Raw genomic sequence first — 15,474 nt, forward strand, 5'->3', positions numbered from 1 at the left:
CTGTGTTCATACTGAACTAGTCAGTACATTTCTGTCCAGGGTAAGGTTAGGAGGGTTTGTGGGATGTGGCGAAGGAAGCCACAGATTTGTGGGTACCCGAAGGAGTGGTGATGGGGTTGGTGGGAATGAGGAGACAGGATGGGGGGGGTTGAGGAATAGGCATTCAACTGATCTTGAGCCAACCTACAGTCTGAGCAAACCCAGTGCCTGCAGGGCCCAGAGAGATCCTTACCTTGAATATCCTGCTCATTCATCCTGGGGCTGCTCCTAGCTCTTCGTTCTGACTTCTTGATACCCGTTCCTCCGCCCCCTCCCACCCCTGCCACACATGGTCCCTTCCCATAGCCATTATATATTGTGGTGCAGGAGCTCATGTGGTTCTTGTAGATGGTTGAGGGTGGGCTGTTTAATCGGTTCTGACGATCAATCTTCAGTTTTTTGTGCAGTCGATCATGTTTACTGTATTGGTCTTCCCTCGTGATATAACTGGACATCCCGTAGAGAGGGATGAATTCTGTTGAAAAATAAAACACTACCTGAAGTAAGGACAGAAAGAGAAGAAGAAACAAATAGAAAAAAATAACAAAAGTAGAATCTTTGTGCATTAATCAGCATTTAGATGTTAGATGGTGTAGAATGAGGTTTTAATTCCAAACTTCTTAAGAATTGTAAAGTTGTCAAATAACTCATATTCTCTGGATTACCAGTCCAGTCAACTAAGCACTATATACTCTTTTATTCACATTATTCGTCCAGTAATATTTTTTCCAACATTTTGCTTTAACCCATTTGTCCACCTAACCTGATTCTGATCATTTAGCCAATCCTCTATCTGTGATATACCAACACTAATACCACGAGTTCTTACCTTGTGGAATAATCTTCAATGTGCCCCTTTCTGGATTTCTTCTGGAAAGCCAAACACACTACATCCACTGGTTCCCCTTCATCCTCCCTGCTTATTAGATTCTTAAAGAACTCTAATACATTTTTCAAATGCAATTTCACTTTCACACAATGATTCTGTTTGACTGTCTCAAGATTTTCTAATTATTTGATTAGACGTTTCAAATGCTTGCCTTTATTGGTCAGTGCATTGAGTATAGGAGTTGAGGTGCCATGTCATGGCAATACAGGACATTGGTTAGGCCACTTTTGCAATACTGTGTGTAATTCTATAGCAGGTCTCCCTGCTATAGGAAGGATGTTATAAAACTTGAAAGGGTTCAGAAAAGATTTACAAGGATGTTGCCAGGGTTGGAGAATTTGAGCTATGGGGAGAAGCTGAATAGGCTGGGGCTATTTTCCCTGGAGCATCGTAGACTGAGGGGTGACCTCATAGAGGTTTATGAAATCATGAGGAGCATGGATAAGATAAATAGACAAAGTTTTTTCTCCAGGGTGGAAGAGTCCAAACCTAGAGGGCATAGGTTTAGGGTGAGAGGGGAAAGATTTAAAAGGGACATAAGGGGCAACTTTTTCACACAGAAGGTGGTACGTGTATGGAATTAGCTGCCAGAGGAATTGGTTGAGGCTGGTACAATTGCAACATTTAAAAGGCATTGGATAGGTATATGAATAGGAAGGGTTTGGAGGGATATGGGTCAAATACTAACAAATGGGACTGCATTAATTTAGGATGCCTGGTCAGCATGGATGAGTTGGACTGAAGGATTTGTTTCTTTGCTGTGGAGCTCAATGACTCTATTCCACCATTACCTATATATTAATTGATTCTATAATTTCTCCAATAACAAAGTTTAAGTTAATTGGACTAAACTTTCTTGCTTTCTGTCTGTCTCATTTTTTGGATACAGTGCTGTCCTTGAGACTTTTCAATTCATTGGGACCTTTACAAAATCAAGGAAATTTTGGAAGATTAGAACCAATGAATCAACTATCTCTGCTGACACTAAGTTTAAGATCTTAGGATGTAGGCCATTCGTTCCAGGGGACGTGGCAGCTTTTACTTTCATTATTTTGCCCAACAGTTTTGGTGTAGTGAATCTGTTCATTTCAAGTTCTTCTCTCTTTTTTGCTTCTTCATTTTCTACTGTCTTAGAGATGCTTTCTGTGTCTTCTGCTCTGAAGACAGCTATAAAATACTTGATCAAAGTCTCTGTCATTCCCATATTTCTGAATTATTATTAAATTCCAAAACTCACCATTTGAAGGCCAAAATACTTACTTTAGCTACTTTCTTCTTTTTTACATACAGGGTGACCCCCATATCCGCAGAATCGTTTTCCGCAGTTTCAGTTACCTGTGGTTTACCGTGGCCCGAACATATTATAGGGAACGTTCCAGAACCAGGGCCCAGAAGGTTGCTGGGAAGATACTTTCCCCATTGAAATGAATGGATTCACTCCAATCTGTGCTTTCGGCCTTCCCTGGCAGGTCTTGGAACGTATCCCCTGCGGGTATGGGGGTGGGTCTACTGTACTTGTAGAAGCTTTTACTGTCTATATTTCCTGCTGCTTTTGTCTTCTCATTCAATTTCTTCCGCTTTATTCTTTTAAGTCATCTTTGCTGGTTTCTCAATGTTTTGGTCTACCACTAATCTTTACTGCATTGCACATCTTTTCTTTCTCTTTGACATTTTTCTGAAGCTCCAAAGTTAGGAAGGAAGATATATCCATCTCGTACAGCCTTCCTTTCTCAACTGAATATACTTTTATTGAAAGTTATTAAATATCTCCCTAAATATTTCCCACTGCTTTCCGACCATCTTACCTATTTTCCATTGCACTTTAGCCAACTGCGTCTTCATTCCCTTTATTTAAGGTAAGACACCTGTTTCAGACACAGGTTTCTCGCCTTCAAACTGAATGCAAAATTCTATCATGCTATGAACACATGCACTTACTTTGAGATAATTCATTCATGCTGTCTCATTGCACATTACCAAGACTATAATAGTCTGTTTCCTGGTTAGTTCCAGAATGTATTGTTCCAAAAAACAACATCAACACAAAAGCTACCTGGAATTAGAAACCTGGCCTGTGTTTGTAAGCCCCTATGGACTGTATTAGAAATAGAAAATAGAAATAAGAGTTTGGGAGAAAAGTGTGGTTCAAGAGGCAGCCTAGATCTTGATGCAGGCAACACTGATTGACACAAAATAGGATGATGTAATTCTGCCCATCGTGTCTGTGATGACTCTTTGAAAGGCCCTATCCAATGAGTCTCACTCCCTTACTCTTCCCCAATAACTTTGCAAATGTTGCCTTTTCATTTCATTTCCAGTTCTCTTTAGGATGATATTACTGGAACCATCTCCATTGTCTTTTCAGGCAACGCACTTTCCAAGCATTTCAGACTGCAGGAGTTCATCAAGGCACACCCTTCTTCAGGGCAGTCAGACATGGGCAATAAATGCTGCCCAACTAGAGATGTCCACATCCCATGACCAAATAAAAAAAGCAACATTCAACTAGACCCTGCTTAAAAATAAATCTTTGTTGATCCTCAACTTTTTTAGCCAATTTTCTTAAACATGTGCCCACTGTTCACTGACCTTCCTGCCACTGAAACGATTGCTTACTAGCTACTTTGTCTGGAATCAGCTCTTAACCCCTTTGCTCTAAGGAATACAACCCTACCTTCTCCAGACTCTGCATGTAAGTGAAAACTCTCATCTCTGACTCCATTCTAATAACCTCCTCTGAAAGGCCCTGTCATACCTCCTCAAATGTGGTGCCAAGAACTGGATGCAAATATGCACTGCCATCTCTGTTTTTATATGAATCTATATAAGTATACAGATGAGGAACAGTAGGCCATTCAGCCTTTTCAGCCTGCCTCGCTATGGACCAATCTTTTCTTTCAATTTGATACTGTTCTTAAATTCCTCAGTTAGGCATGGATGATGTAATCTTTTTGCTGAGTCCTTCTTTCTCCAAATCCAATTAAGGCTTGCCTGTTTGTGGCCTCAATTTCACATTCTTACATACATGTGATATCCTTTTACTCCTTTGTTAGTCAAGAATTTCTCCACCTCTGCCTTAAAAATATGTAATAGCCCTGCCTCTACCGAGAATTCCACAGACCGATGACTCTCTGCAAGGGAGGAAACTTCCCTCATCTTAGTCCTAAATGGAAGGACCCTTATTTTTAAACCTTGACCCCTGGTTTTAGTCTCTCAACAGATGGGAAACATTCTTTTAGCGCCCAACTTGTCAAATCTTCTCAGGATCTTTTACATTTCAATAAAGTCATTTCTCATTTTCCTAAACCCAATTCCTCATCAGAAATCCCCCTCAATCCAGGAATGAGAACCTTCTGCTACAACACATTTACATCCTATTTCAAAAGGAGACCAAAACTGTACATAGTACTCCATAGGTGGTCTCACTAATGTCTTGTGTAACCACATTATGACTGTGATATCCAATTCCCTTGAAGTCACTGTCAACATTACATCGTGAGCTTGCTAGCCAATTACCTTGCTCCCCGTATATTGTTGGTGGAAGGTGATGTTGAAAAAATTGAGGTGGTAGATCTCCTGGCCCGGTGACTGGGGGATAATAGGCCGCGTGCGAGTGAGGGATGAGATGCGGGTGGTGCGTGATGTACGGAGGCAGGTGATGTGTCGGAGAGATGGCTGATGGGTAGCTGGGCGGAAAACATTCCGGTGATTGTGGGGTGACCACCACCCTGCGGACCCCAGTGTTATCCTCGATCACCTGTGATTGACAAAGAGAGAGAGAAAACAAAAATCAAGCTGCTCCTCTTCGCATTCATTGTTGGACGCACCCCCCCCCCCTTACCCTGCATTTATATAGCAACTTGGAATTACATAACTCATATAATGTAGAGAAACAGGACATTCTGGCCAATTGGTTGATGTCAGTGTTCAAGTGCACATGAACCTCCCGATCTCTCTCTATCTAACCCATTACTGTTTCTTTCTTGGTCTTTCTAATAACAGATGATCTTGTCATTGACATTTTGCTGTTTATGGGAACTGGCTGTGGTCAAATTGGATGCCACATTTTCTTACATTACAACATTGACTTTGAAAAGTATGTCATTGGTGCAAATAATTTGGATCTCCTAAGTTGATGAAATGCAGATCCTTTCCTTTTCCCTGAACAATGACCTCTTTTGTCACCTTACTGGAAGTAGGTGACTTATCATTTAAGATCAGAGAAAGGCTTCCTGTGCGGGAATGGGACTTCAGTCAAAGCCAGTGTCTGTGATCCACTTGTGCCTCTTCATCCCCTCCCCATCTGATCTGATCACTATAATCTTCTATTCCTTTCTCCCTCAGGTGTTTTTCTCATTTTCCTTTAAATATACTTAGTTTCACTCAGAGGCTGATGAATCTTGGAATATATTGACAATAGACAATAGACAATAGACAATAGATGCAGGAGTAGGCCATTCTGCCCTTCGAGCCTGCACCGCCATTCAATATGATCATGGCTGATCATTCCTAATTAGTATCCTGTTCCAGCCTTATCTCCATACCCCTTGACTCCACTATCTTTAAGAGCTCTATCCAATTCTTTCTTAAAAGAATCCAGAGACTGGGCCTCCACTGCCCTCTGGGGCAGAGCATTCCACACAGCCACCACTCTCTGTGTGAAGTAGTTTCTCCTCATCTCTGTCCTAAATGGTCTACCCCGTATTTTTAAGTTGTGTCCTCTGGTTCGGCACTCCCCCATCAACGGAAATATGTTCCCTCCTGCCAGAGTGTCCAGTCCTTTCATAAGCCTATACGTTTCAATCAGATCCCCTCTCAGTCTTCTAAACTCAAGGGTATACAAGCCCAGTCGCTTCAGTCTTTCCGTGTAAGGCAATCCTGCCATTCCAGGAATTGACCTCGTGAACCTACGCTGCACTCCCTCAATAGCCAGAATGTCTTTCCTCAAATTTGGAGACCAGAACTGTACACAGTGGTGCTAGAAGACTGTTTTGTGCGACTGGAAACCAATTTCTAGTGGTGGGTCCCCTATTGCCCATATTAACAATGCAGGGGTGACGATAAGTATGTTTGCAGATGACACAAAGATTGGCTGAGTGGTTAGCAGTGAGGAAGTAGGTCTTACATTCCAGGAGGACATAAACGGTTTGGTCGGATGGTCAGATGGAATTTAACCATGATCAGTGAGAGGTGATACACTTTGGGAGAGGTAACAAGATAAAAATGAATGGCAGGACACTAGGAAGCTCAGAGGAGCAGAGGGAATTTTGGGGTACTTATCAACAAGGTGACAGGGAAAATTAATAGTGAAGTCAAGAAGGCATACATATTGCTCAGAGGGCCATGGAGATTTATTTGTTACATATCTTCAAGACTGAGATTGATAGATTTCTATGAATTAAACTTGCCAAGGGACATGGGGGTAGTGCAGGAAAGTGACATCGAAGTAAAAGTTCAGCTATGATCTCACTGTGTACTTAAGCAGGATCCGGGGTCTAAATAATGACGTTTCTAATTCTTATATTCTGATGTGATTCATCATCAGTGACTGACCATTCAAACCATTCTCCAATTAAAAGAGTTCTGTTCTGAATTTCTGGCTTGGTTTCTTGTCGACTCTGTTATATTTGAGACTTTACGAAGATTATGTTTATGAAGGTAAGCTGCTATGTCACTGTGACTCAGTAGCCATGAGTCAGTGCCCTGCAAAGAAATTGTTGTCTATAAATTTACAGTCTGTTCTGTCTGTTACAGGCACGAGACTCCTTACCATCTTTTACACTGTAACAATAAACACATATTAACATTAATATTGGATCCAAAATTGGCTGAATATTAGGAGATAGAGGGTGGTGCTAGAAGACTGTTTTGTGCGACTGGAAACCAATTTCTAGTGGTGGGTCCCCTATTGCCCATATTAACAATGCAGGGGTGACGATAAGTATGTTTGCAGATGACACAAAGATTGGCTGAGTGGTTAGCAGTGAGGAAGTAGGTCTTACATTCCAGGAGGACATAAACGGTTTGGTCGGATGGTCAGATGGAATTTAACCATGATCAGTGAGAGGTGATACACTTTGGGAGAGGTAACAAGATAAAAATGAATGGCAGGACACTAGGAAGCTCAGAGGAGCAGAGGGAATTTTGGGGTACTTATCAACAAGGTGACAGGGAAAATTAATAGTGAAGTCAAGAAGGCATACAGGAGACTTGCTTTTTAAGTGGAGCATTTTAGCTATGGATAGAGACTGGATAAACTCAGATTCCTTTTGTTTAGAGCAGAGAAGATTGAGGGGGCACCAGATAGAGATGTTTAGGATTATGAGTGCCATGGTCAGAGTAATAGACAGCAGCTGTTCTTCTTAACTGAAGTGTCAATAATGAAGGGCCGAATTTCAAGACAAAAGGCAGGAGGTTTAGAGGAGATTCGAGGAAAATCTTTTTCACCCACAGGGTGATGGGAATCTGAAATGCACTGTGTGGAGGAGTAGTTAAGGTAGTTAACGTGACCATGTTTAAAAACTACTTGGGTGAGCCCTTGAAATGTCACAGCATTCAAGGCTATGGGCCTAGTGCTGGAGAGTGGGACCAATGTCAATTGGTGTAGTTTTGGCAGTACGGAATAAGAGGGTCCAAGGGCCTCTTCTGTACTGTGTGACATCTGGCCTGAATTTCTATAAAGACCTGAAAAACACAAACTATAACATATTCAAATAGCATAACTTTACATTTCTAGTTTCTTCTTCACAGTGCTTGTAATTTCCTCAGTGTCTCTATGTCCTTTTAGTCATATTGATAATTCTAATGTACCAAAATGCTCCTGCATGCCTTACATGAGGACTGAGATAGGTTAGTGTGGATTGTCACTCACTGGTCACATTCCTGACTCGGTACCACAAGACCCAGTCCAAAGCTTTGATCACATAATTCATGTTGACGCTCACTGCACTGAGGGGGTGCTGCACTTCCGATGAAGATCCCATGGCCATTTTTTTCTCAGAGTTGTCTCCAATGGCTGAGCCAATCGTTCTCCTGTCACCAAACTCACATCAAACAGATTGTCTCATCTCTAACACAATGGCACCTGTGGGATCCGGCTGTGCAAAACTAACAGCAGTGTTTCCTGCGATGACAATGAATATATTGATAAAGGAGGTCACTCTTCATGTTGGTACCTCTGGGCCAGAAGTTCTGGGTTCATGTCCCAACTCATGATCCGAAGGCCAAGGAAGGTGCAAAACAATGTGACTCAATGGGCGAATTAATCCCTATCCATTCTTCCAACATATCTGTACCAAGCAGTAAGATCGAGACAGCTTCCTCATCAGCCAGGACTGTGCTTCCCCTTGTTAAAATCCCAAGCACAGACTCTTGTCATGAGTAAGGATCTCAGTCCAACACACTTTCATCCTAATATAGTATTTCACTGACTTTGGTTGGATGGAAGTTGTGAAAAGCACTATATAAATGCAAGCTTTTATTTCTTATAATATAGACACACACAAACACACACACACAGGCACATACACACACACACATGCATGATCAAAACCTCTGTTTCTTATGATGAAATTAGAAACTACCATAAGTGTTCAACTGGTTAGGTAGTATCTGTGGTGTGCTTTCTGAAACATGTTCCTAAGCCAAGAATTAATTGGACAAATGAACAAGCCGCATTGATGAATGAATCACTGCTGTCATTGTACGTCCACCTCCAATGAGATGGGTTGTTGATTGAACATTCTATTCTGCAAATATCAACACTCCAATCTCTCATCATTGAATTTCTTCATCTTTTCATTAGGCATTTTTTGCTGGATCCTAAAATCTACCCAATCTCCTGACCTGCTACTAATCTTCACAGAATTGACTTCCGATTTATCTTTAATTCATTTATCGTATGTGGGTAGTATTGGCTGGGCCAACATTTATTGCCCATCCCTAAATGCCTGCGAGAAGGTGGCGTCAATCTGCCTTACTGAACCACTGCAGTCAATGGAGGGAGATCCACAGTCCCATTACAGAGGTAATTCCAAGATCTTGACCCAATGACAGCAAAATATATTTCTCATATATATTTCTAATCAGGATGGTGTGTGGCTTAGAACGGAACTTGGAGGTGGTGGTGTTCCAATGTATCTGCTGTCCTTTTCCTTCCAGATGGAAGTGGTTATGGATTTGGGAGCCTTGGTGAACTTGTGCAGTGTATACTGTAGGTGGTACACACTGCTGCTATTGAGTGTCAGCGGTGGAGAGATCAGAAATTCATGCGATGTCTTTTGTTTGTTGAACTTGATACTACTCTTTACTTAGCAATGGACGATACATGCTTCTCCAAAAGAGATTCCAGGTTAATCTTGGCCAACTCTACATTCAAACCTTTATTAACCGATTTAGGTTTAAAACACTAGTCTTTGACCCACACTGTTCAGCCTCAAAGTGAAATTCCATCATGTTATGATCACTATTGCCAGTGGTGCTGAGCTGAACGGGATCAATGACCTTGGACACTATTTGCTTGTGCTGTTGGAGAGGGATTAACCTCGAATGGCTAGGAGATGTGAACCTGAGCAGGGAGACAGAAAAGGGAGAAATACGGATATAAACAAAAGGCACAAAAGTAGAAGGCAGGTAAAACAAAGGTGAAAAATAAAGGGAGCCATTGTGCAAAAGGGAGCTGAAATGATTAAAAAGTTAAAAAGACAAATGTAAAGGAATTGTGTCTTAATGCATGGAGCATTCACAATGAGGTCGTTGGATGAATAGTGTAAATGTATACGCAGTTATGTTACAGTTGCAATTACAAAGCTGCAGGGTGACCAAGGATGAGAAACTAATGTACAAGGGTATCAGTGTTCAGGAAGGAATTGTTACTTGTTGATTAAGATGGAGTGTGAAGGAACTGAATCCAAAGCTAAGGTCCTGAATTTTAGTAAAGGGGACGACAAGGGTATGAGGCACAAGTTGGCAATGATAGTTTGGGGAACCTTACTAAAAGGGTGGCCAGTGGATAGACAATGGCTAATAATTGAGGAAAATATGCATGTATTACAACCATTGTTTGATTCTCATTGGTGCAAAAATAAAACAGGAAAGGTGGTTAAAATATAGCTAATGAAAGAAATTAGGGACAGTATTAGAATCAAACAGGAGATGCATTAATTGCCAGAGAAAGCAGCAAGCCTGGAAACTGGAACAGGGCAAAAAGATTGATTAGCAGGTAGAATAAAGTATGCAAGTTTACTTGGAGAGGACATAAATACTGACTGTAAAAACTTACGTAGTTTTGTGAATATAAAAAGTTTAGCAAAGACTAATGTAGATCCCTTACAGTCAGAGAGGGAAATTATAATGGGGAATAAAGAAATGGAAGAATTGAACACATAATTTGGTTTTGTCTTCATAAAAAAGGGCACAAATAATTTCCCAAAAACATTAAGGAACTATGGGTCTAGCGAGAGGTAGGAATTTTTAAAAATTGGTATCAGTGAAACTATGGTGGTGGAGAAATTAATGGGGTTCAAGGCTGACAAATCCCCAGAACCTGATAATCTATATTGAAGGACGTGACCTGAAAATATTGAATGTGTTGGTGGGCATTTCCAAAATTCTATAAATTCTGGAGTAGTTTCTACGGATGGTGGTGGCAAATATAATCCTACTATTTAAAAAAGGAGGGAAAGGGAATAAAAGGATAATAGACCAGTAGAGCAAATGCTGGAGTTTTTTTTAATAAAATGCATGATAACAGAACATTTGGAAAACATTAAGGGAATTAGACAAAATCAGCATGAGTTATGCAGGGCCTTGGTGAGAACGTACCTAAAGCATTGCACGCAGTTTTGATATCCCTAAGACAGGATGTATTTGCTGTAGAGGGAGTGCAGCAAAGATTTATTGGACTGATACCAGAGTTGTCATGACTGTTGCATGCAGAGAGATTGATTCAATTGGATCAGTATTCATTCGAGTTTAGAAAGAGGAGAGGCGACCGGATTGAAATGTAAAATACAAAAGGGGTTGGACACACCAGAAGTGGCGAGGATGTTTTGCTGGTTTGTGGAGTTTAGACCTGGGAGTCACAATCTCAGAATATTGAATAGGCCATTTAAAACTGTGAGGAGAGAACATTTCTTCACTCAAGGGGTAATGAACCCGTGGAATTCTCAACCATAGAAGGCTGTGGAGGCTGGAATTCTGAGTATATTTCAGGAAGTGGGAATGTGGAATTGAGATAGAGGATCAGCAATAATAATGTAGAATACTGGAACAGGGTCAAAGACTAGAATGGCCTATTCCTGCTCATTGTTTCTGTTTCTATGATTCCTTTATGGCAAATTTATTATTAACCATTTCTCATTGCACATTATCATGTCCAGAATAGCCTGCTGCCAATTTGTTGCCTGAACATATTGCTCTAAGAAATAGTCTGAATATACTGAATGAACTCATTAACCAGGTTACCTTTGGATGGGAGAAATGGTGGTACAGTGTTAATGTCACTGAACTAGTAATCCAGAGACCAAGGCTACTGGTTGTGGGCAAACATTCAAATCCCACACGAAGGGAGCTGGTTGGATTTAAATTCAGTAAATAAGTCTAGAATTAAGTTTAGTGTCAATAAGTGCAAGAGCCTTTCTGGTTCAATATTATCCTTTAGGAGAAGGAAATCTGCCTCTCTTACTTGGTCTGGCCTACATGTGATTCATCATGGTGATATGCTGTTATTATCACTGGATTTGTAATCCAGACACCTATGAATTTCATCCCAATGTTGCAGAAAGTAGAATTGGAATTCAATTTTATTATCTGATATTAAAGGCAGGTCTAATGGTGACCATGAAACCTGTTCTGATTTTTGTAAAAACCCATCTGACTCACTAATGTCCTTTCAGGAAGGAATACCTACAATCCACAACTGGCTTACCTGTGACTCCAGGACCATAGCAATGTGATTAACTTTTATCGAACCTCAGGATTGGCCAAGCATGCCTAAGTGCTACAAAGTCTGATATAAGGAAGGTAACTGGATTGACCAATGAACAACGACTAAGGCACTGGGATTGGCAATGGCACATTCAGCCCTGTGCAAGGTCTGTTTGCCTTGATGAGGGCAGCTTCAAAAGCACTCAGGATGCTTGACAACATCCAGAATGAAACAGCCTGCTTAACTGACACCCTGCCCACCATCTTTGACATTTGCCCCTTCATCACTGATGAACAGTAGCAGTAGCATATACAATCTACAAAATACATTGCAACAACTCAACCAAGGCTCCTTGAGATAGTGCCTTTCAACTCCATGACCTCTACCACACAAAGATAGCAAATACATGGCAAAACTGCTACCTGCAAGTTCCCCTTTTAGTCACACACCATCCTAACTTGGAACTAGATTGCTGCGTCTTCAGTGTCACTGGGTCAAAATTCATGAACTCCCTTCCTAAAGGAAATGTGACTGTCCCTTCACCATATGGATTTGTGCTGTTCCAGATAACTGCTTATCACCATCTTCTCAAGAGCAAAGAGGGATGGGTAATAAATGCTGGCCCAGCCAGCAAAAGCTCACTTCCCCTGAATAAATAAGGAAAAATAATCTACTTAGTCCAATTGTCATGTAGATTAAGGTTGCCCAAGATTATTCATTCATGTTTTTTACAAGACCCATTTATTTTTTCTTGCACAGTTTACTGTATAGTGTAAGTACTGCTACTGGGAGTTTACAACCCTATGGCCTTAACACAGAGTCAGGAATAACACTTCATATTCAGCCTTGGGAGCTTACAGCCCAATGGCCTTAGCATTGAGTTCACCAACTTCAAAATCTCCCCACCCCAATCCTTATCCAATGTCCAGCCTCCCCTCCTCCCCGCCTGGACCTAACCTGTCCATCTTACTCCTCACATATCCGCTCCACCCTTCCCACTGACCAATCACCATCAACCGCTTACTGCATCCACCTATCACCATCCCACCTACCTTTACTCAACCTCACCCCCTCCGTCTACTTATTTCTCAACTCCCTTCCCCCTCCCCAGTCCTGATGAAGGATCCTGACCTGAAACATTGACTTTCCCTGCTCCTGCCTGACCTGTTGTGCCTTTCCAGCTCCACATTTTATTGACTGTTACGGTATGACCTTTCCCTTTCCCCTTCTTTTCTCTACTCAAATTGCTTCTCCATTTTGCACTTTTCAGTTACAGTTGTTATTCGACACCTCCGCCTTTTCCTAGACTTCTGTCAAACACTGTCCTGTACTCAGGACTCTTGCAACTATGTCTCCACAAGGAGGGAAATAGGGGAAGGGAGAGCAGGAAGTTACTTGCAATTCCTCACATTAAAACCTCTCACTCATATGGAATGTCTTCATGATGCTGTTGCTCGCTGCCATGAGGTTCCCTGTTGAGCCCGAGTTAAAACACCTGTGAGCAAAGAATGCAAGAGACACAACAAACCCCCACTTCCAATGTGTTTCTCTCTCTGACTCTCTCTTTTCCCCTCCATTTGTTACTTCTCCTCTCTGTTTTCCTCACAAAATAATCCTTTGCTTTCGAGAGTTTAAAACGATGAGAAGTAATCTCATTAAAACAGACGTTTCTGGGCATTTTGACAGGCTGGGTGCTGAGAGGTTGGAGAGTCTGGGACATGGGTCACTAACTCTGTAAAAAGGCTCAGCCTTTTAGAACTGAGATGGGGTGAAGTGTCTTAATTCAGAGGGCTGTGGATGTCTGGAATTCTGTCCTCCTGGAGTCTCAATCACGGACAATATTAAAGACCGAGGATAATAGATAGTTGGACATGGACATTAAAGAGATGGAGAATTAATGGGAGGGACAGCCATGATTGATTTGAGTGGTGCAGCAGACTCGATGGGCCGAATTCCTACTGATACACCTGTTCTTCCATGCGTAATTTCTCTGCTATTGCCCCACGCTGTCTGTTACTCTCCTCTTTCTCTCTGTTACTTTCCCTCTCTGTCTGTTGAAAATAAAGCACTGACAACTGGGGAAAGGATTCATATGTTTGGTGAATATAAAACACAGATGGTTGCCACATATCCTTTTAGGAGTTAAACAGGTTTATTTTCAATTCCAGCAACTCATGCATTGCAACACAAATGAAGTCGTCTGACACAACCCCACACACTCTCCAACTTCCTGAGTTCAAGGAGGTCAGGATTGTTTTCCTAAACCAGCCGCTAATTCACATCCTGCCTAAAGGGCTTCATATTTCATGCAGGTTTCTTGGTAATTACAAAAATAAAATTATATGCTTTCATAGAGTCTACTCATCCATTTCATCTCTTTCCACAGTACATGAACACTATATCCGATGTCTTATTCATTTCAGGGATGTAGGCATTCACTGCCCATCCTTGAGAAGGTGAGCTGTCTTCTTGAATCACTGCACTCTATATGCTGTGCGGAGACCCTACAGAGGTTTTCAGAAGGGAAGTCCAGGATTTTGACTCATCAACAGTGTAAGACTGGTTATAAGTCAGGATAGTGAGTGGCTTGGAAGGGAACTTGCAGGAAGTGGTGTTCCCATGTTTTTTCTGTCCTTGTCTTTGTAGATGGAAGCTGCCATTGAAGGAGCCTTGGTGAATTAATGCAGTGAACCTGGTAGATGGTACACACCGCTGCCACTGTGCATCAGTGGTAGAGATAGTATTTAAAATGGTTGAAGGGGCACCAATCAATATATGGTGTGTCAAACTTCTTGAGTATTGCTGGGGCTGCATTCATCCAGACTAATGGGGAGCATTTCATTACACTGCTGACCTCTGCCTTGTAGATAGTGGAAGGCTTTGGAGAGTCAGGAGGTGAGTTATTTGTCACAATTTCCAACCTGTTGTATGCTCTTCCAACTACTGCATTTATAAGGCTCTTCCAGTTCAATTTCTGATTGATGCAGACCCGCACCATGTTGGTAACTGAGGATTCAGCAATGGGAAGAGATGTCAAAAAGTGATGATTAGATTCTGTCTAATTGGAGGTGGTCATTGCTTGGCACTTGTGTGGTGTGATTGGATATGGCAGGACTACAGGGCTTTGTTTAAGGGATCATTTAGTCCTAACTGTTAGATGCTGCTTCTCCTTTTCAGCATGCATGCAGTTCTGTGTGATAGCTTCACGATGTTGGCACCTCACCTTTAGGCATATCTAATGCTACATCTGGCGTGTTCTCTGTGATTTCCCAAAGACCTGGTATTGATCACCAACTGTTGAACACTGGCCATTAGGTTAAAGATTGTGATTGAATACAATTCTGCTTTTGATGATGGCTTACAATACTTCTTGAATACTTGCTTTAACCTGCTAGAAGCTTTTCTGAATCTGTACTATTTTGCACCGTAGTGGTTTTGCACATCACATTGGAGAGTTTCCTCAGTTTTATTTTAATTCTTTGTGGATGTCACTGGCAAGACCAGTATTTGTTGCCATCCTTGAGTGCCCTTGAATTGAGTAGCTTGCTTAAGCCACTAAGTCATTATTAAGTCACAAGTAGACCAAACCAGGTAAGAATGGCAGATTTCCTTCCCTGAA

At 41.5% G+C, this 15,474-nt stretch overlaps 1 protein-coding gene across 2 annotated transcripts in view; it reads right to left on the reverse strand.

The window, feature by feature from the left end:
• The window catches only part of fndc3ba (fibronectin type III domain containing 3Ba), a 343,026-nt gene that overhangs the window by 128,086 nt on the left and 199,466 nt on the right, over window positions 1–15,474 (reverse strand). For both annotated transcript variants that reach the window (XM_072572145.1, XM_072572146.1), the window contains exons 5-6: window positions 4,445–4,685; window positions 233–514 (exon numbers count right to left, since the gene is read on the reverse strand). In XM_072572145.1, coding sequence (XP_072428246.1) covers window positions 233–514; window positions 4,445–4,685 — 523 coding nt within the window. The remainder of the gene's footprint in view (window positions 1–232; window positions 515–4,444; window positions 4,686–15,474) is intronic.

Source organism: Chiloscyllium punctatum, chromosome 6 (assembly GCF_047496795.1).
Source record: "Chiloscyllium punctatum isolate Juve2018m chromosome 6, sChiPun1.3, whole genome shotgun sequence".
NCBI classification, from domain to species: Eukaryota; Metazoa; Chordata; class Chondrichthyes; order Orectolobiformes; family Hemiscylliidae; genus Chiloscyllium; species Chiloscyllium punctatum.